The following is a 27,141-nucleotide window of genomic DNA, read 5'->3' as shown; positions in this document are numbered from 1 at the left end:
CATATGTGTGCATGACTTTATGTGCAGCAGGCAGGTAGATCAGTAGTGAGAAACTGTGCACTGTTGTGTATCTAAGGGAATGTGATGGTATAAGGAATTCTGAGTGAGTGTGTGTGTGTGTGTGTGTGTGTGTGTGAGGTTGATTGTGTGAGGTGGTGACTTTCTACGCCTGACAGGCTCTCTGTGTGTGCCTGGTAGAGATAATCACGAGACTGGGTGTGGGTGGCTTTTGAGCATGCGGGGCTATGGCTTTTAGGGTGACAGTTGCCAGGCAGGATGGTCACACACACTCAGACACACACGACTGCCACCTGACTTAGGGGACCAAGGTGGCTGGTGAGCACATGCTGTATGCTGGGCCCTGGCCTGGGCATGCCAGGTCCACAGAGGTGAATCATACCAGGCCACTGCCTTTGGGAGACATGAGCAGGAAGGGGACAGACACTTCAAGAGAGTAGCTTGAAGTTAGCTGCTGATAAGGATCATCTGTGACATGACTGTGCACAAGACACAGAGTGGGGAGTAGCTTACCCTGTCAACTTCTACAGCGGGGTGGGTAGACATGAGTCAGAATTGGCTTCCCAGGAGGGCTCACCTTCTCAGAGTGCTGCAAGATGCAGAGGAGCTCACCCAGAGCAATGAAGTCTGGGGCGAAGGGGAGAGGGAACAAGGAAGAAGAAACGAAGAGTACGAACAAAGGCACTGTGCTCACATAGTGTAGGAAGTGCAAGTAGCCTTCTGTTGCCCAGCTGTTGTCTAGGAGCTTAAAGGTGCAGGGGTTGGCGGGGGACAGCTGGACAGATTCAAGGGGCTTCTGAAACTAAAAAGTGGGACACTGGCCTGGAAGGTAGGGGATTTTGGTTCTCATTCTTTGCGACCCTGGGCATGCCACTTTGACTTTCTGAGCCTGAGTTTGGATCTGTGGGATTGCATGGTTCATAGAGCCCATCTCTGTTTTGTTGGCTCTTCTACCCTTGGCCAGTCTAACCCATGACTCACAGTTCTCAAAGTCAGGTGCTTCTTCCATCTAACCTCAGTCTTTCCTGCTTCCTCCCAGGTGGCTTCTTCTCACACTCCACAAATATTTACCCAGCATCTGGCCCTGTGCGTATCATTGTGGGAAGGTGTAGGGAGCTGGAGAATGCAGACTAGACCTGGGAGGGGTGGTTCAGAGCAGAGGGAGGGTGGTTAAGAACACCTTAATTTGTTGATTTGGCTCCTGGCTCCACCACTGCTGAGCTTTGAGACTTTGGGCAAGTTACTTCATCTCTCTGTACTTTGGTTTCCTCATCTGTTATCTCCTTCAGGGAGAACAACCCAGACATTGCAAAGTTGCTAGGCCTAACAAAAAGTAGATACTTGGTAAATGACAACAATTATTTTTAGGGCTGCAAAGAAACAGATCTGGGATTCAAACCTGGGTCTGTGTGCTCCCAAGCCTGTGTTTTCCCACTCTCTCCCCAGTCAGTCCCTTTGATGGCCTCCTCCCCTACCAGCCCTTGTGCCAAGCCAGGTTGGCCCAGGTTTGGATTCTCCATGGCACTGGGATTGAGCAGTAGAAACAGCTTGCAGAAGAGCCATCAGAGGAGACAGAGGTGATGGGGGTCCCTCTGCCCATCTGCCCCACCCACCCCTTTGTCTGTCATCCTTGCCTGTCTTTCTCCAAGGCCCAAAGAAAGCCCCTGCCCTCATCTAGGTGCGCTGACTTCCTCATCTTGTTTTCTTGTCTCTCACTTCAGGTCCCCTCACTGCCCCCCACCCCGCCTTTCCATCCTAAGTTGTCATGGGAATAGTCCTCAGCATCCCTAGCTTCCTCTTGCCCTCATCTTATAGTATCCATAGCAACAGCCCCCATTCATTTCCATGGCAACTGCATCCTGATCCCATCCCCTGCTGGTTGCCTAGCTCCGGGCAGTGCCAATAAAGAGAAGGAGGGAGAGAGACCTCCCATTAGGAACAGCATCCGGGGAGAGTCAGTGCCCCACACCATGGGCAGGCCACCCCAAATCCCTACAGAATGTCCTACCCTGCTTCTCCCTATCTTAGTGCCTTGGCTCACAAAGTCACTCACTTCTACCAGCTCCTCCTAGGCAAGGCCCTGGTCAACAGCTTCCTCCTCCAGGAAGCCTTTATAAAAGGCAGCAAGGGAACTAATACAGGCTCTGGGCTTTGGATTCCTGTTCTGCCACTTGCTAGCTCTGAGACCTTTGGCTGTTACTTTCCCCCTCAGAGCCTTTTTCCTCACCTGCAAAGTAGGAATACTAATTCTTTCTTCACGTTTGTCATGCAGATTAAATAATGTGTGGAAAATGCCTGACACAGGGAAGGTGCACTGTGAGTGTGAGTTTATTTTTATTCTGCTCAGCCACCCCCAAGCAGAAGGAATCTCTCTCCTGAGCTCCCCCAGCACTTCCTCTGTTCCCCAGCCTTAAGGACTTTCAGCTTTGTACTGTGGTTATTTGTATAATGTAGTTTATTTCCCCTGATGCAGAGGATGCTCTCCAGTTTCCCCCACAGAATAGCCCAGAAGACAGTGCACGTGTGTGTGTGTGTGTGTGTGTGTGTTCTTATATTCTTTGCTCCTGACTGGGAGGAGTCCAGAGGTGGGGGGGGCAGGGTCCCCCAGGCCCTTTCAGAAGTCCAGGAAGCCAAAGAGGGAATTGCATTTCCTCTAGCCCTACACGGAAGAGAAACAGGTGCAGAGAGGTAAAGGGACGTGCCTGGGCTCACACAGCTGGTAAATGGCAGTCAAGACCTGAACCTAGGCCTGCCCAGCTTTTACTGTATGGTGTGTGTCTGTGTGTGTGTGTGTGTGTGTGCGCGCGCACACACACACACACACACACACACACACACACACATATGAGGAAGAGAAGAGAGATTTTCCATGTGATCAGCATGCCCTTCGGTGTTTTGGGGGACCCTGAGTAAAGGGATTCCACATCCTCAGGTGCTATTTCTTCAACAGTATGTATGATGTCAGGGGCAACACCCTCAAGCACTGTCCTTTTTGCCAGGCCCTCTTGGGGGAGGCTGTGCTGACAGTCTGACCTCCCTGCCCCTATTCCCTTTGTACCAGAGTTGGGGGCCATCTCTGAAGGGAGGAATTGCCAAAGAGTGAAGACCTGGGGGCGACATGGAGCCAGAAGTAGGGAGAGGCAATGAGATGTCATGAAAAGACAGCCTGGGCCCTGTGTTTGCATCCTGACTTTCTCACCTAATAACTGTGTGACCTTGAGCAAGTTTCTGTCACCTCTCTGAGCCTCAGTGCCCTCATCTATAACATGGAGCTAATGGTGTCTGCCTCAAAACATTTTGAGGATTCAATGAACTCATTAATGCTCTTGACCTAAGGATAGAGGTGACCATAAGGCCCTATGGCAGCAGAGGAAGGACCTGAAAGCCAACATGTCTGGAGTGGGCAGGTGGGCATGGAAGAGCACACCTGAGCTAAATGTTGAAGGGTGAGCAGGGCATAGCCAGGTTGAAGTAATGGGGCAGAGGAATATGAAGCAGGGGTCAGGTCAGCAGAACCATCCATGGCTCTGGTGAGGAAGTTAGACGTTATCCTATGGATGATGATTCCTATGAAACCTAAGTTAGATCATGTCCCTCCTCAGCTCATCTCAATCAGAGTGAAAAAGTCAAAGTCTTTGTCATGGGCTTAATGCCATTCATGATTTGGCCCCCATTACCTCTCTGATCTTACCTATCACTCTCCCCTCATCCACTTTGCTCCAGCTACACTGGCTTCCTTACTGTTTCTCAAACATGGCAGGTGCCATTCAACTCGATATCTTTTCACTAGCTCTACCTTCTGTCTGGACTGCTTTTCCCTCAGGTGACCACAGAGCTCACTCCCTCACTTCCATCGGGGCTCAGCTTATATGCCACTTCTTCAAGAAGACCTTCCCTGACCACAATATCGAAAACAGCACTTTTTATCCCTCTGTTGTATTTTCCTTCCTAGCACTTCTCCCTACCTGAAAGGACAGTATATATTTAAATTTTTTTTTAAGTTTATATATTTTTGAGAGAGAGACAAAGACAGCATGAACAGGGGAGGGGCAGAGAGAGAGAGAGAGAGAGAGAGAGAGGGAGGGAGAGAATCCCAAACAGGCTCCACACTGCCAGCACAGAGCCTGATGGGGGGCTTGAACTCACAAAACTGTGAGGTCAAGACCTGAGCCGAGACTGAGAGTCAGATGCTTAACCAACTGAGCCACCCAGGCGCCCCAACAGTATGTATTTATAGTCTGCTTCTCCCACTAGAATGTCACCTCCCCAGGGAACACATCTTATGTATTTTGTCCACTGTTTTATTTCTGGCACCTAGCATTGTGCCTGGCGCATAGAAAATGCTCAATTGTTCGTTGAATGAATTATGAGGAGCTGTGGAAGGGTTTTAGTGGGAGCACAAAATGGTCAAACTGTACTTTGGAGAGCTCTCTCTGGCCGCAGGATGGAGAATGGATTGGAAGAGGACACTGGAGAGGGAGGTCAAGGCTCAGGTGGGAGGATCTATTAGCATAGCCACCATGGGCCATTCATTGACTCCTTCACTCCAGAAGCTTTTAGCTACTCTGTTCCCGGCCTTGTGCTCTGTGCTGGCTAGGAGATTACCAAAGTCTCTTCCTGTGCTGGGAGTCATGAACACAAATAGTTGTCACGCTTTGCCAAAGCTAACCTGCACCATAAAAAGAAGGACAGACATGTGCTGTGTGTGGGAGCTCTGCACAGGACCAGCAATAATTTCTGGCTGGAGGCGGGCTTCAGGAGGGCTTCTTAGTGGTGGCATATGACCTGAATCTTGATAGAAGTAGGGTGTGGGGGGATTTCTCAGATTGCAGATGGCAGAAATGATAGGGGCTGTATTCCAGGCAGAAGGTACTGTACAAGCAGTTTTGGAGGTGGAAAGCAGAGGAGTATTTGGGAGAAACAGGATCTGGGCCAGGCTGGAGGGAAGGGTAGATGGGATGGGGGCTGGCAGCTAAGCTTGCAGTATGGCTTAATATTGAAGAGTGTGAGCTCTGGAGACCGACCGCCTGGATTTGAATCCTGGCTCTATCATTAATAGCTGTGTGACCATTGATAAGTTACTTAACCTCTCTGAGCCTCCGTTTCTTTATGTATAAAATGAAGATAAATCACAATACCTATCTCATAGGGTTCTTTTGGACAGTAAACAGGTTATTAAATGTGAAGTGGTAAGCACAGTGCCTGACATGCTAAGCACTCTATAAGCATTAGCTATGGTATCTTTGAGAATCCTCAAATGCCAGAATAAGGAACTTGGGCTATCTCTTGTGGACAGTGGGAGCTATGGATTGTTCATGAACCAAGGAGACAATTGAGGAAACCTGGGTTTGAGCTGTGTGCTGAGAGTGAGAGGTTTGAGAGGTTGCTGGGCAGTATCCTGCAGTCCTGAGTGAGGTGGAGAGGAGCACCTTAGATGCCTGGGTTGGTGGGGGGAGCGCTGGGCCAGGTCTGACCCCCAAAGTGGACTTCACAAGGCCCTGAGGCCCAGGAGGAGAGAGTATTTGGGGTAGAGGGCAGTTCCCCAGTCTGTTTCTGCCTTGCTCCTGGCAGTGTTATAGACTGACGTTGGGAGGATGGAGGTTGAATGGTGGGTGGGAGGCTCCACTAGGGGTGGAAAGGAGCTCTCCCCCTGCAGCCCAGGACCCAGCCTGGTGGATGGGTACAGCCTCCCCACTGCACCCCTAAGTGCTCTCCTGCAAGGCTGGAAGGTCTGTTGCAGCTCAAGCTCCCATATTGGTAGGGAGTCCCCTTACATCCACCCCAGCTTGCCCTGCCCTGTGCCCTGGCCTCTGCCAAGTAGGGGTTGGGGAGTGGCCCCTTAACCCTTTCCAACCAAGGGCCCCTTCAACCATGTGCCTGCCCAAACCAGACCATTCCCTGGGCCCCAGCCACACCCATTCCCCCCACAACCCCCATGCTTCACCCACCTGTCCTTCCCCTCCCGACCTCCCTCCCCCATTTTCCCCACCTCTGTGGTTCCTCACCTTGCCCGCTAGGCTCAGGGCACCTGGGCTCTGCCGCCACCTGGGTTCCCTGGCAGCCTGGTTGCCATGGCACCATGGGAGCAGATCTGGCAGAACAACAGCTCTGAGTAACCAGGGCAGGCAAGGCCCAGTGCCCAGCTCCTGCCAGTCTTCAACCTCGAGACTCTTGCCCTCCCCTCCCCCAGCTGAGCAGAGGAGGCTATGAGGAGAAAAAAGAAGTTGCCCCGCAGGGCAGCTCTTTACCTGTGAGGATGCTGAATGGGAGGTGCCTCCCACTGTCTGGGAGCCTGAGCCCTTGCAGCCAGCGAACCCTGGGAACTGGCCAGACCAGTGTCCAGGCAGCTGAGGGCAGGGGCTGGGCTATAGGGGGTCGGGCTAGGCAGGGGAGGGATGAGTGTGGAGGTGCAGGATGCAGGAGTGGGTCCCAGGCCTGGGGTCAGGGCTGATCTGGGTGGTGCTGGGGGATCAGGCTGGGAAGGAAACCACAGCATGCAGTGTTGGGGACAGAGCCATGAGGGGCTAGAGCTGAGAGGGATGGGACTATGAGGGAACTGGTCCATCAAGGGAAGGAAGGTTTGAGGATGGAATTGTTAGGGGCCAGCACTATTAGAAAAAGGTACTTGAGTGGACAAGACTGGGAGGGAACCAGTCCGGGGATAAGGCTGTGGAGGGGATGTGACTATGAAGGGACCAGGTGTGAGGGGTGAGTAGGACTGGGGACAAGTCTGTGAGAAGACCCAACCTTGAGGTAAAGGAGTCTAAGAGGCCGGAGCTGTGAGTGGTGGGGCTGAAGGGCAATGAGGGTAGGGCTATGAAGGCAAGGGGGCCTGAAGGGAAAAGAGGGGAACTCCCTTCCTGCCCTTAAATACTGGGGTTCCTGTGTCTGTGAGGGAGCTGGGGAGGATGGGGTTGTGGGCAGGGATCTGGTCTACCCACTCTGTCTTGCTGAGCAGGCCCATCTCCTGGTCCCACATCCTGGCTCATCTTATCTCATCCCCACAGTGTGGAGGGTGATGCCCCAGGCAGTGACCTGAGCACAGCGGTTGATAGTCCTGGGAGCCAACCCCCCTACCGGCTGAGCCAGATGCCCCCCACCAGCAGCCACATGGGGGGCCCCCCAACTGGGGTGGGCCTTCCCTGGGCTCAGCGAGCTCGCCTCCAGCCAGCCAGTGTCGCCCTGAGGAAGCAAGAGGAGGAGGAGATAAAGCGCTCCAAGGCCCTATCGGACAGCTACGAACTCTCCACGGACCTGCAGGACAAGAAGGTGCAGAGGAGACAGTTCTGGCTGGGAATGGGAGTGGGAACGGGGTGGGGGTGTGTGGGTGTGCGAGAACCAAGGGAGGGATCGGGATGTGGCACTTGAGGGCGGTATCCAGGGAGGGATAGGGAAACTAGAATGGGAGACTAGCTCTGGGGTCCTTCATCCTCCTGGGGATGCACTCACTCATTCACCACCCATCCACTGAGTTTCCAGTTCACTCAGCAAACACTGACACAAAGATGAATGAGACCGGAACCCAATCCTCCAAAATCTAATAGGAGAAGCACACACATAAATGGGCACTTTCAGAAGAATGTGCTATAGTATATCACATATATCACACTGGATTTGTGTAGCTTAAAAAAAAAAAAAAAGGTCAGGGAGCACAAAATCCTATGTATATAAAAAAAAAACCTGGAAGGACATATACCAAAGCATTCATTGTAGTTATGCCTAGGTATTGGGACTTCAGGCGAACCTATCTTCCTTCCTCCCTTCCTTCCTACCCCCCTCCCTCCCTCCCTCCCTTCCTTCCTTCCTTCTTTCCTTCCCTCTCTCCACACTCCCCTTCCCTTCCTCTCTCCCTCTCTTCTTTCTCTCTCTTCCTCTTTCCTTTCCTTCCCCTTGCTCTCAATTTATTTCTTTCTTTTCTTTCCATTTTTGGCATCTCTTTTTTTTAACTTTTCTGGCATAATGAACATCTATTTCTTATAAATAAAAAAGAAAACCACAATCCAGTCCCATGTGACAAGTGTTATCTGAGATTAAAGTGAGGACACAACACTGAGAGCACACAGCCTGGCCTGTCTAGGCAGCTATGTGCAGTTGGCTGTGGTGTGGGTTGAGGCCCAGGGAGGTGAATGAGGCTGCAGTGAGTTTCTGACCTCATCCCCCTCGACCCTCCCCTGCTAGGTGGAAATGCTGGAGAGGAAGTATGGGGGCTCCTTCCTGAGCCGCAGGGCCGCCAGGACCATCCAGACAGCCTTTCGCCAGTACCGCATGAACAAGAACTTTGAGCGGCTCCGCAGCTCGGCTTCAGAAAGCCGCATGTCCCGCCGCATCATTCTTTCCAATATGCGGATGCAGTTCTCCTTTGAGGAGTATGAGAAGGCACAGAACCCCGCGTACTTCGAGGGCAAGCCTGCCTCGCTGGACGAGGGTGCCATGGCTGGTGCCCGGAGCCACCGGCTTGAACGAGGGCTCCCATATGGAGGCTCCTGTGGAGGGGGCATCGATGGTGGGGGAAGCTCTGTCACCACATCTGGAGAGTTTTCCAATGACATCACAGAGCTCGAAGACTCCTTCTCCAAACAGGTCAGCATCCCTGAAAAGGGCCTCTCCTCCCTATATTGCCTATATTCCAAACTGAAAGAAGTTGCCCAGCAAGCATGTGAGTACGGACTGTGAGATGGATGAGAAAGGCATCCATCTAGTTAGAACAAGTTAAACATCTAGGCTTTTGGAACACATAAGAAAATTTAAGTTCTCACTCTTTGGAACTTGATGCACAAGCAAATTAAGGCCTAACAGGTGATGAGCTCCTACTCCATGCCAGGTGCTGTGTGTGCATCATAACGACCTGCACAATGGGGGTTGTTATCCCAATTTGACAGAGGAGGAGACTGGGGCTCCAAGTCCCTGAGACGTGAAGTGACTTTTCCAAACTGGATTGGAACTCAGCTCTGTCTGGTTCTAAAGTCCATGCCCTTTCCCTTATACTGCACTACTACTACTATTGACCAGGCTCTGTGGTGGGCACTGCGACAGAGACAGATGAGCCAGCCAGGGTCCTTGTTCTCGAGGATCTCTGAGGCCAGTAGGAAATGGCAGACATGCACATGACTGTCTCCTGAAATAGAGTGTGCTCAGAGCCATGAGAAAGGATCACATATAGTACCATGGGAATGCAGAGGAGGGAAAAGAGACTTTCTTTTGGGAGGACAAGAGAAAGCCTCTTTGAGAAAATAGCACTGGAGCTGGGCCTTACCAGACAAATAAGACTTAGCAAGTTAGAGATTGTTGGGAGGGTAGGGTGTTGCTTGCACAGGCATTACATTGGCAAAAGCATGAGATGGTGGGAATATAATAGGCAGTGATGGTGGTAGCAGATCATTCTTGGCTTGAGGTCTGTCAGCATTAGCTGTTCAAGTGCAAATCCCAGTTCTGCCGTCTCCCAGCTGTGTGACCTCTGGAAAGTTGTTTAACCTCACTGAAACATGATCAATAAAATGGAGATAGAACCTTCCTTTTAAAGCTGTTTTGAAGAGTCACTTCAGCTAGGTAATATATATGAAAGCAGCTGCTCAGTACATGTTAGTTTCCTTCCTAAAACTAAGGAGGTATTTGGCAGAAAGGGTTGAATGAATGAATGAATGAATGAAGCTTTATAAGAGAAGAAATCATTCTTCTCTAAGCTCTCTGATCTCACCCTGCCATCAGCCAGGACATGCTTCCCTGGAGCTAGTGAAGGGGTGTAGGTAGGGGGGAGGAAAGAAATTTTAAATGGAAGATCTAAATCACTCATCCATCCATACAACAAACATTTAATTGAATACCTCTTCTGTGTCAAATGTGTTGAGCTGAGTCGACTGAAGCTGACTGAGCTGGCTGAAAAGACAGAAACCTGGATCCATCCCTCAAGGGGAGAATGGGGGATAAGGGATCACAGTCTGGTGCAGAGACTGAGGAACCAGGCCTGGGCTCAGCTGTTAGTGCTATCTAAATATGATGGAGAAGTGTGGTAGTTACATGTATCAGTTACATTGCTGCATAACACATGACCCCCAAATTTAGTAGCTTCAAACTGAACATAAAGACTGCGCTTAAACAAGAAATATTTATTATCTCACACAGTTTCTGAGGGCCAGGAACCTGGGAGTGGCTTGGCTGGTGGTTCTGGCTCAGGGTCTTTCATGAGGCTTCAATCAAGACATAGGGTGAGACCAGTCTGTGAAGACTTGCTGGGGGCTGATGGATTTGCTTCCAAGCTCACTCTACTGTTGTCAGGAAGATTCAGCTCCTCATCGTGTGAGCATCTCCCTAGGACTGCTCATGGTGTGGCTTCCCCCAGAGCAAGGGGTCTGAGAGAGAGAGATTGAGAGAGAGAACAGTGAACAAGAGTGCTCAAGAAGGAAGCTGCAGTCCTGTATAACCTGATGTGGGAAGTGACATCCCATCACTTCTGCCATATACTGTTGGCTCCACAGACCAAGCCTGGGATCATGTATACCAAGAGGCAGGGATCATTAGAGGCCAGTTTGGAGGCTGGATACCACAGGGAAGCAGAGTTACCAGCCATGGTTTAGATCGTCAAATAATAAATATTATGGGTTGAACCAGACAGAACCAGACGGAGAGCTCTGGGAGCCCAGAGGAAGCTGGGATATTGGTTTACCCTGGGGGACGGCAGAGGCAGAAATGTGGATTGAGAGAGTAGGTGGCATTTAGCTTGGGTACATAGGGACATGAAGGAGGGATTGAGATATTGAGAAGGGGACTTGTGGCCAATAGCCAGCCCCTGTGAGCTCACAATGGTTCCCTTGGAGTTATTTTATACACTGCAGAGAACCTGTGGGGGTGGGGGAGGGGATTCCCTCTTCTTGGCTGACCCACTAGGAAGATTCCCCCTTTTGCCTCCCCTCCCTCCCTCCCCTGCTCCCTGCCTTCCACCATCCTACCCTCCTTCCCTTCCCTCTTCCCCTTTACTCCCACACAGGTAAAGTCTCTGGCTGAGTCCATTGATGAGGCCCTGAACTGCCACCCATCAGGGCCCATGTCTGAGGAGCCAGGGTCAGCCCAACTGGAGAAGCGAGAGTCAAAGGAACAGCAAGAGGACAGCTCAGCCACGTCCTTCAGTGACCTTCCCCTCTACTTGGATGACCCAGTTCCCCCACCATCCCCTGAGCGACTGCCTAGCACAGAGCCCCCACCCCAGGGCCGGCCTGAGTTCTGGGCGCCAGCCCCTCTCCCACCAGTTCCTCCACCAGTGCCACCAGGGACCCGGGAAGACGGTGCCCGTGAGGAAGGCACTCGCAGGGGTCCTGGGTGCTTGGAGTGCCGGGATTTCCGGCTGCGGGCCGCCCACCTTCCCCTGCTTACCATTGAGCCTCCTAGTGACAGCTCCGTGGACCTGAGTGACCGCTCAGATCGCGGGTCTGTCCACCGCCAGCTGGTGTATGAGGCTGATGGCTGCAGCCCCCATGGGACCCTGAAGCACAAGGGGCCACCAGGCAGGGCCCCAATCCCACACCGCCACTACCCAGCCCCAGAGGGCCCAGCCCCAGCCCCGCCAGGGCCCCTGCCACCAGCCCCCAACAGTGGCACTGGGCCCAGTGGTGTGGCTGGGGGTCGGAGGTTGGGGAAGTGCGAGGCAGCAGGCGAGAACTCTGATGGTGGAGATAATGAGAGCCTGGAGAGCTCCAGCAATTCCAATGAGACCATCAACTGCAGCTCTGGCTCCTCTTCGAGGGACAGCCTGAGAGAGCCTCCAGCCACAGGCCTGTGCAAGCAGACTTACCAGCGGGAGACGAGGCACAGCTGGGACTCACCAGCCTTTAACAACGACGTGGTGCAGAGGCGGCACTACCGAATTGGCCTCAACCTCTTCAACAAGTACGTGCTCCCTGATCCTGCCTCCTCGCCCCTTCCTACCCTGCTAGAGGCACTTGGACCTCTGGGGCTGAACTCCAAGCAGAGATCCTGCTTCAGCCATCCTCTCGTTTTGTGGGTGGTGTTTCTCCCCAGCCTTTCAGGGAAGAGGATTGGCAACAGGGTGGCAGAATGGAAAGCCCTCCCCACCACACACAGACACAGCTGTCAGAGGCAATTCTAACCCTAATACTGCCTCTGACTGGCTGTGCGATCTTGGGCAAGATGTTTCCTCCTCTGGGCCCCGGTTTGCTGTCTATAGGATGGATTCTGAACCTTGGGTCCCCCATGTACCCTTTTTGGTGGGGAGGTGATATGATGTATAAAGAGCCCTGCTCTAAGTAACAGGAGCCCTTGACCCCTAACCTGACTCTGGCCAGCCTCTCTGTGTAGCCCTGGGCAAGGTGTGTTCCTTCCTTGGGCTTCAGTGCTTCCATCTATTGATTAGCAGGGTGTGTGGGGCACCTGGGTGGCTCAGTTTATTAAGCATCCAACTCTTGATCTTGGTTCATGTCATGATCTTGTGGTTTGTGAGTTCGAGCCCTGCATTGGGCTCTGAGCTGACAGCACAGAGCCTGCTTGGGATTCTTTCTCTCCCTCTCTCTCTGCCCCTTCCCTGCTCATTTTTTCCCTCCCTCCCCCTCCTCCTCTCCCTCTCTCTTTCTCTCTCTCTCTCTCTCTCAAAATAAATAAAACAAACTTTTAAAAAAGTTTTGATTAGCAGGGTGTGCATACTCAGGCCTGGGGGGGGGGGACAGGGTGGAGAGCTGGAGTAGTCAGTGACCATGACTGAGCCCTTTCTAGGTGCCTGATCTTATGCCAGGTGCTTAGGAGTGGGGTGGAAGCATGACATTTGCTCAGAAGAGAATTAGAAACCAAATGCCTTGTGTCTTCATAGCCTAGTAGACACTGCCACCTATATTTACTTCTCACAATAGCTCAGGAAGGTGGGAAGTAGTGTCCCTGTTTTATAGAGAAGGAGCTGAGGCTTAGAGACATAAAAGGAGTTACGTTGAGTCACACAACTGGTAAGTGACAGATGTGAGACTCCTGCGGCACCAAAGTCTCTTCCAAATTCCAACCTCATGGGGTCCTAAGGGCCTGGGGTTTTGAATACAGGATAGCTCAGACCCAGATTTGGCCTAGTGGAAAGCAGAGAGTATCTTGTCTATTGGCACATTCACAGAGGCTGGGAACTACCTTGTCTGGGTGGGATTTGAGAGGCAGACAGAGAAACCTCTTCACTTTCCTGTTCTGAGGGTCTGTGACTCAGAGAGAAGGGCTTAGCCTGGGGGCTCAGGCCTTCTCCCAGGACTCCTCAGTGGCTACTGGGAATATTATAGCTCCTGGCATAGAGCAGCCTCTCATTAGATCTTAGTTTCCATTGTAGTGTGGCTCCAGTTAACTGACTGGCTCCAGTGAAAGGGTTGAGGATGCCTTGGAATTTAGAAACTCTGTGAGAGTGGCTTCCTCCCCTTGGGCCTCAGTTTTCTTATCTGTACCATGAAGGGATTGGACATAAGTTATATATTCACCTTCCTTGGTTCTCTGAGGCTATGGTTGGGCCCAAAATTAGTTCATGAAGTGGGACCGAGGGCCGAGTTCTAGGAGGACAGTCATCTCATCTACCTCCCCTCTTTCTGCAGGAAGCCAGAGAAGGGTATCCAGTATCTGATCGAGCGGGGCTTCCTGTCAGACACACCGGTGGGAGTGGCTCACTTTATCCTGGAACGGAAAGGCCTGAGCCGGCAGATGATAGGGGAATTCCTAGGGAACCGGCAGAAGCAGTTCAACAGAGATGTGTTGGAGTGAGGACCCCAGGATGGGGCAGACCGGGCCAGGGATTCCTGGAAAAGGAGGGCAGGAGGGAGGAAGTGGGCAGCCTGTCCTTTTTGTTCAGATAAACTTTACAAAACAGGATGAGGAGACCTTCCTGCTCCCATACCCCTCTACTTCAAAAACATCTGATCTCTCTTGGCCCTGTTTCCAAAAGTCCTCTGGGTGGTCCTACTTGTCCTATGGCCTGCTTTGGGCCCCAGTTTGCCTATCTCTGAAATGAGCGGGTCAGTGGAAAGGACCCTTAGAACCATGTGTCTGGCCTTGATTTTCTGGGATGGATTCAATTTCAAACATTCCATCCTCGTAAGTACTTGGTAGGGCTATGGGTCCAGATTTTGGAAGTCTGTCAGTGGGGGTGTTTGTCTGTTTGAGCAGGTCAGGGTAGGTCAGAGGTTTTCTGCAGAGGATTTGAGAGTGGCATACCTGCTTCTTTCCTCCTCAGCTGTGTGGTGGATGAGATGGACTTCTCCTCCATGGATTTGGATGATGCACTCCGGAAGTTCCAATCCCATATCCGGGTCCAAGGCGAGGCCCAGAAAGTGGAGCGACTTATCGAAGCCTTCAGGTGTGCCTTTTTCCCATTCCTGAAGCTGCCCTTCCCCCCTTTGGGGGGCAGTGTAGTATGTGTCTACAAGTAACCTCTCTGAGCCTCATACTTTCCTCACCAGAAACTAGAAATCATAAATCCTATCTTGCAAGGCAGTTGTGAGGATCAGAGGTAGTGTGCCTAAAGTGTCTAGCTCAGCATCTGGGACATGGGCATCCAATAGGTGACGACAGCATTAGCGACAGCTAATGTTTGTCAAGCACTGGTTTACCAGGTATCAGGTGCTGAGCTGGGCACTTTATGTGATTATTTCACCAAATACTCACAACAACCCTACGAGGTGGGTGCTTCCATTATTATTCCCATTTTGCAGATAAGAAATCAGAAATTTAGAGAGGTTAAGTAATTTGCTCAGTGTCATACAGTGAGTAAGAGGTTCAAACCAGGATTTGAACTCAAATGTGTTTGCCTCCATGACCTAATGCCTTTGACTCTTATCCTCTACTGTTAATGCTTTGGGAATCAGGCAGACCTAGACATAACCTGGCTCCACCACTTAGGAGTATCAAGCAGGGAAACAGAAGAGTTGCTGACAACTTGTTTCCCATAATGGGAGAAGGATTTGCCCTATAGGCAGAAAGATCTGGATTTTCATCTTGTCTTCACCATTTACCGACCTTTTACCTTGGGCACGTTACCTCTCCACTTTGGGCCTCATTACTTCCTCTGTAAAATGGGGCTGCTAATAGCTACCTTACAAGATCGTGATAGGATTACATGAGACAATGTATGGAGGTCTGTAGGCAGAGCTCTGTAAAAGGTAGTGGTTGTGATTTTATATGCTAGTCTTGGGGAAGCTGAAGAAAGAGGACATACCCAAAAGCCTTGGGAATATTTCTTGGGGGAGAGGGTTGGTGGCACCAGACTGGGGGTGGGGGGATGGTGGGTAGGTGAAGATTACTAGTGCCTGACCCTGGCCCCGATCTTGCCCTGCAGCCAGCGGTATTGTGTCTGTAACCCAGCCCTTGTGCGCCAGTTCCGGAACCCAGACACCATCTTCATCCTTGCTTTTGCTATCATCCTCCTCAATACCGACATGTACAGTCCCAGCGTCAAGGCTGAACGCAAGATGAAACTAGATGACTTCATCAAGAACCTGAGAGGTGACCCCAGACATCGCTGGCAGCTTGTCCTGTCCTTCACCTCGGAAGGGAGAGTGGGCAGGGTGGAGGTGGGCTGGGGAAGGAGCGGGGAGATCACACCTGCTCTCTGGAAAATTACCTGTGATGCTCTCTCACTTTCTGCCAAAGCTGGGTATTGCCAGGGCATTCACTTATTAATTCACTCAAATAGTTGTTTGTCCATCTACTCATTCCTGCACCAGATACTCACTGAGAAGGTTCTGGGGTTACAGCAGTGAACATGAGAGATAAAAGCCCTGGCTCTTACAGAGCTTACACTAATCCACTCAGTCATTTTATGCATCCGTTTACTTACCACTCCTCCCTCTTTCCCTCTCCTTTTTATTTATGCCCATAAAGACTCATTTAAGTATTCTACATACCCTTTCCTCCATCCATACATTCCTTTATCCACTTGAACACCCTGCCAGCCAGCCAGCCAGCCAGTTGACACTGAGTGCCTCACATGTGCCAGGCCCTGTGATGGGTGCTAAGGAAACCATTGTCCCTTGCCCCGAGAGAGCTCCCGGTTTGTGGGACAGACTGACATATAGTACCAGATACCCAACACAAGAGAAAAAGCAAACCATGATGTCAGGCCAAAAGCACAGTCAGACCTCAGAGGAGGGAGAGCCCACCTCCAACACACTTCCTGGAGGAAGCAGTATTTTCATTTTAAGGTGGGCTTTGAAGGCATGGCTAATATGACAGAATAGCAATAGAGGAGGCTTACCTAGTAGTAAGAATAACGAAGGCACAGGGGCACCTGAGTGGCTCAGTCGGTTAAGCATCTGACTTTAGTTCAGGTCATGATCTCCTAGCTCATGGGTTTGAGCCCCACATCGGGCTCTCCCCTCTCAGGGCAGAGCCTGCTTCCAATCCTCTGTCTCCCTCTCTCTCTGAACCCCCCCCTCAAAAATAAACATCAAAAAACATTAAAAAAAAGAATAACAAAGGCAGGAAAAGTTGTTTGAAGAACAATCAAGATGGGGTGGACGATCCAGTTGGGAAGGTCAGTTGGAATCAATATGCAAGGACCTTGAATGCCAGGTAGAAGGTGTCACCTTGACCTTTTTTCTTGGTTTATTGTATTGATGTCAAACCCTGGCTCTCACCAAAGAGCAGCCTCCTAAAAATGGCACATATGCTAGGATTATTTAAACAAAAACGAAAGAGGGAAATAGACATGAGGAAAAACAAACAGATGAGACAAATTGGCTGACCGGCAGGGTTTGCACAGTAGATGGGCTTAAGCTCTCTGGCAGCTGAGGTAAAAAGGCGGTGTGATGAAGCATGTTCCTTTAGCACCTGTCCAGGGAGAGGCGTGGCATTTCCAAAGGAGAAAACATTTTCTCTAGCAGAAGGTTTGGAGGGAAGAGTGAGTGGGTTTCATTCAGCAGACAGGAGTGAAGAAGGATGGTAGACTTGGGAGGAGGGAGTTAGATCAGAGGCCATCTGGATCTGTCTTCTGGAATCCTGCTGTTAGTCATTCGTTCATTCATTCATTTCATCAATCCTCCCTCCCACTCTCCCTCCTTCTCTCTCCTGCTCTTTATTATCCTGCCCTTTCCACGTAACCTCGCTACAGGAACTTTCACATGCTTTTTGTAAACGCCAAGTTTTTAATAGCTGTAAATTATTTTATTAAATGGATACACTCAGCTTTACTTAACTGTCCCTCTATTGTGAGAACTTAGGTTGTTTCAAGGTTTTTCCTGTAAGTAGCACTTGTCTGCACATCTGTGCACATACTTCTGAGTAATGCCTTAGGGCAGATTCCTAGAAGAAGAATCATGGAATATTTAGGCTTTTGCCAAACTACCTTCCAAAAACAGTTTTGTTAATATATATGCCCACTTTCCTGCACTCTTACTAACATTTAATGTTAGTTTTGCTAGTTAGAAAGGGGGAAAGTATCTGATTATTTTAATCACAGTGTGCTCTGAGTGGCTTAGAAAAAAATCCCCGCCATGGGAAAGAAAGCAACTGGCTATCCAGTTGCTTGGTGAAGGACACCTTTTCCAGTCCAGTCCTGACCAAGGGACCAAGGGTGCCCACCCCCTCCAGTCTTGGCCATTGTTTGCACTCATGCCTGGGTGTGGGGCATTTGGAGGAGCCCCTGCCACCCACTCCTCACATTTGTGCAATATGCCCCTGTGTTACTCCCTTACCCAGGGGTTGACAACGGTGAAGACATCCCCCGAGACCTCTTGGTGGGCATCTACCAGCGAATCCAGGGGCGTGAACTGCGGACCAATGATGACCATGTGTCCCAGGTGCAGGCCGTGGAGCGCATGATTGTTGGCAAGAAACCGGTAAGTGCCTGGAGAGGCTGCAGAGGGACGGGGTTTGGGTCTGCTTCTGCCACTGAATGGCAGGTAAGTCAGTACCCCTGACTCTGAGCCCCAGACTCCCCTCTCCAGCTGAATGGAGTAGGCGATAATGCATTCCTCAGCAGGGCGTGGTACAGAGTGAGATGCTCTTATGGGGATGCATCTAGCACATTGCAAGGCACGTGGTAGGTGCTGTATAAATATTGGCATCCTTCTCACCCCTGGTTTTGCCTCTCCATCCCAGGTGAGGAGCCAAGCTAATAGTAAACAACCAAAACCAAGAACACACTCTAGTCTTTTAGTCAACAAGCATTTACAGATGCCTTTCCATAGAGTCGGGCATTTGACTGGAGAGTAGGGACACAGATATGAATCAGACATAGTTTCTGTCCTTAGAGGTATTCACAGGCTGGGAGTGGGGGTGTCAGTGCATCTGCCTTATAGTTAGTCTGAGGGAGCATAAAGGATGGAGAGGTCACTTCTGGTCCGGGGAAATCAGAAACACCTTCTTGGAAGAGAAAAGACTAGAACTGGGATTTGGAAGAAGAATGGAATATAAAGCTGGGCAAGAAAGGCATTCTAGACAAAGAGAGCTCCAAGGACAAAGGCAAGCCTAGGCCTTTGTTGCTTAGACTCCTTGTGTCAGAGTAAACTTCCTCTTGAAGATGGATGATAAGGTGCCAGAGGCCTGAAGCTGGTGTAGCTAGCCTTGATGACATCTATTTCTTCATGCCTATCTAGGTCTTGTCTCTTCCTCACCGTCGACTGGTTTGCTGCTGTCAACTCTACGAGGTGCCAGATCCAAACCGCCCCCAGAGGCTAGGGTTGCATCAGCGGGAAGTCTTTCTCTTCAACGATCTCCTCGTGGTAGGAGCACTGTAGGGGAGGAAATGGAGTGGTGGCGGGGGTGGGGGGGGGGTGGTGAACTTGCACCCTGGGTCTATGTGAACCATGTTAACCGCTGGTGGGTGGAGGTGTGGTGGATGATGTGCTTTACCATGTGATGTGTGCAGTCTTGGATAGGGCATAGGCCATCTCTGCCCCTCTTTTACCTTTTTGATCCATTTGGAGGGAGTGACAGCTGCACAGGGGGAGAAAATGTGAGGACCAGAGGAGTTGACAGGCTTACAGTCTGGGAAGTGGTAGGAAATGTCCCTCTTCACCTCAATAGCCCAGAGTGTGGGCTGAAAGGAGGGGAAACCTGTGACCCTGGGGTCCCTCTGAAACCTTCAGGTGGTCAGGATGCTTGAAGTGATTCAAGCTTAAAACCAAGCTCATCACCCTTGTAGACGTGCATCTTTTAGAGCTGGGACTCTTAAGGACTCTGCTGGTACAAGAGAATTTCAGGGTCTCTTGTCCAATCTCTTACCTGAAACCAACTTCCTGCATGGCCCCCTGCTTGCATGACTGTGGAGACAGAAGGGTGCCTTCCTTTAAGGCAGCCAGTTTCCTGGTTAGACAGCTCTGATTGACAGAATCTGTTTCCCAATGGGGTTCCTCCAATCATCTTCCCTGGGCCCTTGGGATCACAGAGAATGAGTGTTCTCCTGCTCTGAGACAGCTCTTCAGTGATTTGAGGACAGTGAGCTGTCTTCCCCCCTTATCCCCGTGATCTTCAGTTCTTTAGAACAGGGTCTCTCGATCTCAGCACTATTGACATTTGGGGAGGGATAACTCTTTGTTGTGAGGACTAGCCTGTGCATTGGAGTGTATTTAGCATTATCCCTGGTGTCTACCTGCTAGGTGCCAGTAGCACTCCTTCAACCAAAACTGTTTCCAGTCATTGCTAGATGTCCCCTGGGGTTCCAAGTCACACCTAGTTGAGAATTGCTGCTTTATTTTTTTCCAATGTTTATTCATTTTTTTTGAGGGGGGGAAGGGGCAGAGAGAGAGGGAGACACAGAATCTGAAGCAGGCTCAAGGCTCTGAGCTGTCAGCACAGAGCCTGACGTGGGGCTCGAACTCATGAGCCATGAGATCATGACCTCAGCTGAAGTCGGATGCTTAACCGACTGAGCCACTCAGGCGCCCCAAGAATTGCTGCTTTAGATGAAGCCTCTCCAATGCCTTCACTAAGCCTTAATTTCCTCCTCTGTAAAGTGGGGCTAATCCCTATCTCATAAGGTTGTCATGAGGATGGAGTTAAGAAGTCAGAAGTGGAATAGCCTAACCCAGAGGAGTGCCAGGCCCACATGGGTGCTGTGTAAATGTTTCAGCACCTGTCATGCACTGACACCTGTGCGTGTCCAGCCCCATGCTGGGCACTGGGTTCACAGAGATGAGTGAAAGTCAGTCCTCATTCTCGGGAGCTCACAGTCCAAAGGACTAAGAAAATTCTCTGCATAACCATGCACTATAACCCATCCTGAAATCAAGTAATTTGCTTTTAAACACCACTTTGTAGACTGTCTGACGTGTTCACAACCTCTGGTTGTTGAATCCAGAGTGCCCAAGTACTTGATAAAGACCTTGGGCTATTGAGAGGAAGACTCATTAACTCTAGACGTTGGTTCATTGCCATTTGCCACAGTTTGCGGGGTTCTACCGAGGTGGGCAAGAAACACAACAGTCAGACTCTTCTTGGCGCTTCTGGTCCAGCAGGGGGCGATCACACCCTCAGAACGCTCACCTAAAGCTTGGTGGTGAAAGGCACTGAAGCAGCACTCTGGAAGCTCAGAAAAGGGGGCAGGGTGGGGGAGTCTGTGTGAGGTATTAGATAGAACAGGCTTTCTGGGGAGTATTCGGTTACTTCCTATAAAAATCGCAAATGTCCGTTGCGCATCATCATTACATCAGGAACTTGCGTTTTCTCCCATCTCTCCTGTTCTGCTCCTCAAGCTTCAGTTCTCCCCAACTTGTGGGTATGTGTGTTTGTGTGTATATGTCTTTCAGTGGCGGTGGGAGGGGAGGGTGGCTATGAGAAATAGGTGTCATGTGGAAATTCCCTACCCCAAACCTTGCCTCTTGTCTTTTTCCCACCCCCTGCCAAAGGTCACCAAAATTTTCCAGAAGAAGAAGATCTTGGTGACGTACAGCTTCCGTCAGTCCTTTCCTCTGGTGGAAATGCACATGCAGCTCTTCCAGAATTCATGTGAGTCCCTACTTGGATCCCAGCATCCCCAAAGTCTATGCCATGGCCCCCGTGTTCATCCTTCATCCATACCAACCTCCAGTTTTTGGAGTCCTTTACAACTGGACTAAGGTCTCCAAAGCACCTACTTGGTCCCGGGATGCAGGGTAGGCTAGGGTGGAGTGTGATTTGGGTCTGTGCCCTGGGGGTCTGGCAGAGAACCGCAGTGTGTACGTTTTCTGGTGGGCCAAAGAGATGGTGATCACGCTGTGCTTTGAAGGACTGAGCCAGAGGAGCTCTGTCAGGTGGCAACAGAAGCAATGTGAGTAGAGGCAGAGGTGTGAAGGCAGGGGTTGGAGAGAGTCAGAGTGCAGTTTGCCTTTCTATCTGGAGTAGAGGGAGTAACAGGGCCATGACTGCCAAGATTTTGGGGACCTTGGGGGGCAAAAGGGAAGCCACTGAGGATGCTGAGCAGAGAAGAGGCTGGATTGGAGTTGAAGAGTAGAAAAACTCATTCATGTATGAGCCACCTTGCTTCAGTGCTGACAGGGGTGCCTGACTTCCCCTTTCCCCCACCAGACTACCAGTTTGGGATCAAGTTGCTGTCTGCAGTACCTGGCGGGGAGCGCAAAGTCCTCATCATCTTCAATGCCCCCAGCCTCCAGGACCGGCTGCGCTTCACATCTGACTTGCGTGAGTCCATTGCCGAGGTGCAGGAGATGGAGAAATACCGCGTGGAGTGTGAGTACCCGACTGTACCTCTTGTCCCTTTTCCTGATATGATCCCCCCAGACACCAAGAATCCTGTCCTCTGAGAATCTCAGAGTTGAGGGTTAGCTTGTCCAACCTTCCTACCCCCATTCTAGGAACTTTTCAGCTTCTGCTTGAATACCTTCAGGGATAAGGGGCTCGTTACCTCTGAACTTCAGATAATTATTCCAAGCCCTGATTAGGAGCCAGCTCTTCCTTCTATTGAAAGGCAGCAGGGAGAAGCATCAGGGTATTGGAGGTAGGACTCTAGTTTCAGATCCCAGGTATGCTACTTATTATATAGGTAATATGGGGTGAGTTGCCTGACTCCCTGATCCCCCAGTTTCTTCATACATGACATTGGGATGATGAAATATCCTTACAGAGTTGTGGAGATTTAATGAGGCAAGGTAGAAGAGATGTCCTACATGTTAGTAGGACCCTGGCACTGAACATCCTAGTTGTCCAAAAAAGGTGATCCCTCTTCCCAGCCCCCCTCCCCTTTCCTGTCCTTTTCCCACATTCCATTTCCTGAGCTGAGTCCCCATCACCCATCCTTCTGGCCCCCAGAGGCCACGCCAAGTCGTTTTAAGCATATATAATGGGAAAAGAGTGATTACGTCTCATTTTACTCAATGCTCTCCAAGTTTTCTCTTCTCCAGACTAAGCAGTCACAGTTAAGTAACATGATGTTGAGGAGAAAGAGATAGGCAGACACAGAGAGAGAAACTGAGGCAGCTGACAGCTGCTCAGTGAGCCTTCCAGGGTCTGCTCCACTCAGCAAAGCAAGGTCTGCACATTTCAGTTCACAAGATCCTTGAGACCCAGGGGACATTCAGAGAGGGGTGAGCATACCAAAATGAGGGGAAGGCAACAGGCAAAAGTCTCCATGACCTCCTCAGGGAGGTGAAGGGGGGCGTTGTAAGGAGGCTAGAGAGTACAGGCTTTGGACTCTGGCAGACCTGCTTCCAGAATATCAGCTCCCCACCCCCCCATTTCCAGCTGTATGACCCCGGGCCAGCTTTATGACTTTTTGGATTCTCAGTTTCTTCCTCTGAAAAATGTGGATGATGATCCTTCCCTCTGAACTGTTGTGAGATTAAGCGAGATCAAGTACACATAGCTCCCAGCAGACTGCTGACATATAATAGAGGATTCCATTCCTGTTGGTTTCCTGCTCCTGTCCTTCCTGGAGCCCTCTGCTCTGGAGCAAGATAGCTGAGAACTGAGCCGACTTTGGAAGGATTGCCCTTTGCCATAGAGTAGAAGGGCCTTCCTGCCCCTGCTGTGACCAGCCAGCCACTGTGAAGCTCTGTTTTGAAGGGCAGGGGTGGTTTGGGAGACCAGACTGAGAGTGGGCGGGGAAGGGGGAGCAAGAAGGGTGAGAGGAAGGGGAGAGGAGCAGGAGGAGCAGGCAGAGAGGGACAGAGGGAAAACCCAGCCAGAGGAGATGGTGTGAAACAGGGTGGGCGCCGTGGGGGGGGGGGCTTCAGAGATGGAGCTGAGGTTTTGGGGGAATGTGCCGTCTGTCCAGGGGGCAAAGCAGAAGGCCTGGGGACAGAACAGGCAAGAATGGGGAAGGTTGCTGGAGGGCTGGGATTACCAAGTGGCCTTTCACTCCTGTTCCTGACCTTCTCTCCCCATCTCCCCCACAACCACCCAGCGGAGCTAGAGAAGCAGAAAGGTATGATGCGGCCTAATGCCTCACAGCCCGGAGGGGCCAAGGACTCAGTGAATGGCACGCTGGCCCGCAGCAGCCTGGAGGACACATATGGGGCAGGCGATGGGCTCAAACGGGGCGCACTCAGCAGTTCTCTGCGAGACCTCTCCGATGCAGGCAAGTCTTTGGGGCCCCTGCCCTGGCTGGGGAGATGTGGGACCGGGTGTCCTCTCTGCCTCCTATCACTGACCGCCAGCCTCTCCTGCACCCACCACACCTGCACACACCCGGCCTTTATCCAGAGCCCCGGGCACTGTGCCGCAGGGGGCCTGGGAGCCAGGTCAGATCAGGTGGAGCCCAGAGTTTGGGCCAGGGAGTGTGAAGTGGGGCCACAGTCAGCCCCCCTCTCTCTCTCTCACTGCTCCACCTCTCCTCTCTTTCCTCTTCTATCTCTCCAGCACCACCTCTCCTCCTTCGCCATCTTTTCCTCCTCTCACTCCTCCTCCTCCACCTCTCCTCCTCCCCACCTTCCCCTCTTCAACGGGGGAAAGGGAATAGGGGTGTCTGTCCCCGGGAGGGGCCCAGGCCTGGTGCCCAGCTCTGGAGCCCAGCAGGGTGGGGAGGGGGGGTTGCTGCTCTGACGCTGGGCTCCTTGCTTGTGGGTGCAGGGAAGCGGGGGCGGCGTAACAGCGTGGGATCGCTGGACAGCACCATCGAAGTAAGTGCCAGCTCCTGCCCCACTCATCCTCTGCATGAACCCTGCCCTGCCATGGAGCCCCAGAGGAGGAGGGGACCTGATGCTTCCCCCTCTTCCTTGATGGGAACCTCGAGGCTGCCTCTCCCAGCCAACCACTTTCTCCATCTGTCCTCAACTCTGTCTGTCCTCACTCTGCCTGTCTCTCAGTCTGTCTTCCACTCTCCCTAGCCCCTCTCAACCCCAGGGCCGACTCTGAGTTGAGATGCCCTTGGAGTTGGACTGTGAGAAGCTCTCACCTCCAAGTCCTGCTCTTTGAGCCTGAGCAAGTCACTCTGTGCCTCTGGGCCTAACATTCTCCCTGCCTGCAAAATGGGGATGAGGAGGAGGTACTACTAATTCTTCCTCTCCCAGCAGAGGCTCAGATGAGATAGTGGATGTGACAGCGGAGCTCTGCAAGCTGGGGAGCTCCATGTACAAGTACAGGACCATTAAACTGGTTTTCATTACGCCATGGGGGTTCCTGTCTCCCCAGTTCCAGCCCTCAGGGACCGGGTGGAGTTTAGGGTTGGGGGTTTAGGAAGTCTAGACTGGCCTGACTTTCCCCCCTCCCCGCTTCCAGGGGTCTGTTATTAGCAGTCCACGCCCTCACCAGAGGATGCCACCTCCGCCCCCACCCCCGCCGCCAGAGGAGTACAAGAGCCAGAGACCGGTCTCCAACTCCTCATCTTTCCTGGGCTCCCTGTTTGGAAGCAAGCGGGGCAAGGGGCCCTTCCAGATGCCACCACCGCCAACAGGCCAGGCTTCTGCTTCCTCTTCATCTGCTTCTTCCACCCACCACCACCACCACCACCACCACCATGGTCACAGCCACGGTGGCCTGGGGGTGCTGCCTGATGGGCAGTCCAAGCTCCAGGCCCTGCATGCCCAGTATTGCCAAGGACCAGGCCCCGCCCCGCCACCCTACCTCCCACCCCAGCAACCCCCTCTCCCCCCACCTCCTCAGCAGCCCCCGCCCCTGCCCCAGCTGGGTTCCATTCCACCACCTCCCGCCTCAGCCCCACCTGTGGGGCCACACCGCCACTTCCATGCCCATGGCCCAGTCCCAGGCCCCCAGCACTATACTTTGGGCCGGCCAGGCAGGGCTCCTAGACGGGGGGCTGGAGGACACCCTCAGTTTGCTCCACATGGCCGCCACCCCCTGCACCAGCCCACATCCCCATTGCCCCTGTACAGTCCTGCCCCCCAGCACCCTCCAGCCCACAAACAGGGCCCCAAGCACTTCATCTTCAGCCACCACCCACAGATGATGCCAGCAGCAGGGGCCACAGGGGGCCCTGGATCCCGGCCACCAGGAGGCTCCTATTCCCACCCTCACCACCCCCAGTCACCCTTGTCACCGCACTCACCCATTCCACCCCACCCTTCCTACCCACCCCTGCCCCCCCCCTCACCCCATACCCCACACTCACCCCTGCCACCCACCTCCCCCCATGGCCCGCTGCACGCCTCTGGGCCCCCTGGCACAGCCAACCCACCCAGTGCAAACCCCAAGGCCAAGCCAAGCCGGATCAGCACCGTAGTCTGATGAACAGAGGGAGTGAGCTGGGGCCCAGGGAGGTCTGGGGAATCCACAAGAGGTTCCCCAGTTTTTCCAAAATATATATACACATAAAGATGTCCTCCTCCCCACTTCTTCCCTGCCTCGGGACCCCTCCCCTAACCCTCAACAGTCACCATGGGGTTTCCTTCCAGATTGAAGGATCCTTGCCACCTGAAGCCTGGATGCAGGGCTCTCAAGCTCTAGGGAGTGGTGAGGACCTTTTGGAGATCCTCCTCCTCTTTTCCCTGTCTCCATCCCACCCCCATCCCCAAGGTGGCCTCAGACTTCTGGGCCAGTGTGAGCGCCCGTCAGCTCTGGCTGGTAGAGAAGGGCAGGCAGGTGTCAGGAGCAGTAAAGGGTGGAGGCTTCCCCAGAGCACTTCTAGCCACATGGGGCTAGGAGGGAGCTCTGTAGAGTTGTGGCCAAACCTCGGCTGACTCTGACTCGGCCCTCTCTCAGACCTCAGGGCCTGACTAAACTCCTTCATGTGTCTCTCAACCTGCCAGAGGAACAGGGCTGTCAGTGCACTTGGTGGGTCCCCACTAACGCTGGCCCCCAAATGGGCAGTGCTTCCTCTCCAGAGCCAGCCTCTGTCCTCTCTCCAGTGGGCCCCAGCCCAGACCACTTCAGCTTCAGGACCTTGCCTCTTACAGCAACGTTCTTACCCTGATAAAAGTCCAGACAGGTTTGGGGGGGGTGCTTAGGTCTGGGATGAGAAGGGCACTGCCCTCCCTCACCCATATTGCATGCCCTCCCATTCCCTTACACCGACCCCTCCTACAACTGAAGACAATGCACTTTACAGATCTTGCCCACATACACCTCGCTGGAGCAGGGTACCCAGCATCAGCCCTGGGGAGAGAGGCTCCCAGAGGGCCACCATAAGCCCAAGATGTCCTTCCTGAGGCAGATTGAAGCCATCAGAGCAGGGGCTGGGAGCCAGGATGCCTGAGTCCTTCTGTCCGTCAAAATCTCTGCTGCCTCTCCAGCCCCCTTTACAGCCCTGTTTATTTATTATAAATATATTTTTTACAAGCCCCAGCTCCTCTTCTTGCCCCGCACATCCAGCTCCTTTCTCAGCTCCTGCCTCCCTCTCCCCCCTCTACCATGGGCTGCAGTACAGACAGACAGACCCTGGCTGTATAAAGGTCCAGGGACCCAGGGGCTTGGGGGTGGGGGAGGGCAGCAGTGGGAGGGGCTGTATGGAGAGGAGCTGGGGTTCAGGCATTGTCTTTTTTCCTCCTTGTATATAAGAATGTATATTTGATGCCTCATAAAAGACCTTGTGCTCACCTCCCGCCTCTGCCTCCTACTTATGCCCCCTCCCCCAGGGTGGAGCTCCTGGAGAGAGAAGCCTTAGCCCAGGGAGGTGAGGAGCTAAGGGTAGCAGCTCAGGCAACTGGGTGGGTGAGACGCTTTGGTTGGGTGGGAGGTGGGGATGAGGGAGATTTCCCTCTCTCAGCTCCTTAATGGACCACAGCAGCAAGGGTGTGGGCTTTGGAGTTGATCCACTTCCAGTCCTGAGGTTTTCCC

At 52.3% G+C, this 27,141-nt stretch overlaps 1 protein-coding gene and 1 long non-coding RNA gene across 6 annotated transcripts in view; one reads left to right on the top strand and one right to left on the bottom strand.

Annotated features, from left to right (window-relative positions):
* Positions 1-25,685, top strand: part of IQSEC2 (IQ motif and Sec7 domain ArfGEF 2) — a 77,473-nt gene extending 51,788 nt beyond the window's left edge. For 4 of the 5 annotated variants that reach the window (XM_058712297.1, XM_058712296.1, XM_058712298.1 and 1 more), the window contains 13 exons: positions 7,026-7,287; positions 8,197-8,598; positions 11,000-11,895; positions 13,578-13,739; positions 14,213-14,335; positions 15,314-15,480; positions 17,674-17,813; positions 18,573-18,698; positions 20,823-20,922; positions 21,481-21,642; positions 23,315-23,488; positions 23,980-24,029; positions 24,628-25,685. In XM_058712297.1, coding sequence (XP_058568280.1) covers positions 7,026-7,287; positions 8,197-8,598; positions 11,000-11,895; positions 13,578-13,739; positions 14,213-14,335; positions 15,314-15,480; positions 17,674-17,813; positions 18,573-18,698; positions 20,823-20,922; positions 21,481-21,642; positions 23,315-23,488; positions 23,980-24,029; positions 24,628-25,593 — 3,730 coding nt within the window. In that variant the 3' untranslated portion in view covers positions 25,594-25,685. The remainder of the gene's footprint in view (positions 1-7,025; positions 7,288-8,196; positions 8,599-10,999; positions 11,896-13,577; positions 13,740-14,212; positions 14,336-15,313; positions 15,481-17,673; positions 17,814-18,572; positions 18,699-20,822; positions 20,923-21,480; positions 21,643-23,314; positions 23,489-23,979; positions 24,030-24,627) is intronic. The other variant, XM_058712301.1, reaches the window with a different exon arrangement.
* On the bottom strand, positions 10,102-10,758 carry LOC131501866 (uncharacterized). Its single transcript, XR_009256913.1, has 2 exons — positions 10,679-10,758; positions 10,102-10,364 (listed from the first exon to the last, which is right to left on the bottom strand). It is a non-coding gene; the product is annotated as an uncharacterized LOC131501866 (long non-coding RNA).
* Positions 25,686-27,141: the final 1,456 nt, after the last annotated feature.

The sequence above is a fragment of the Neofelis nebulosa genome, chromosome X (genome assembly GCF_028018385.1).
Source record: "Neofelis nebulosa isolate mNeoNeb1 chromosome X, mNeoNeb1.pri, whole genome shotgun sequence".
NCBI classification, from domain to species: domain Eukaryota; kingdom Metazoa; phylum Chordata; class Mammalia; order Carnivora; family Felidae; genus Neofelis; species Neofelis nebulosa.
Note: the sequence above shows the minus strand (reverse complement) of the source record. Positions and strands in the feature narration are given on the sequence as shown.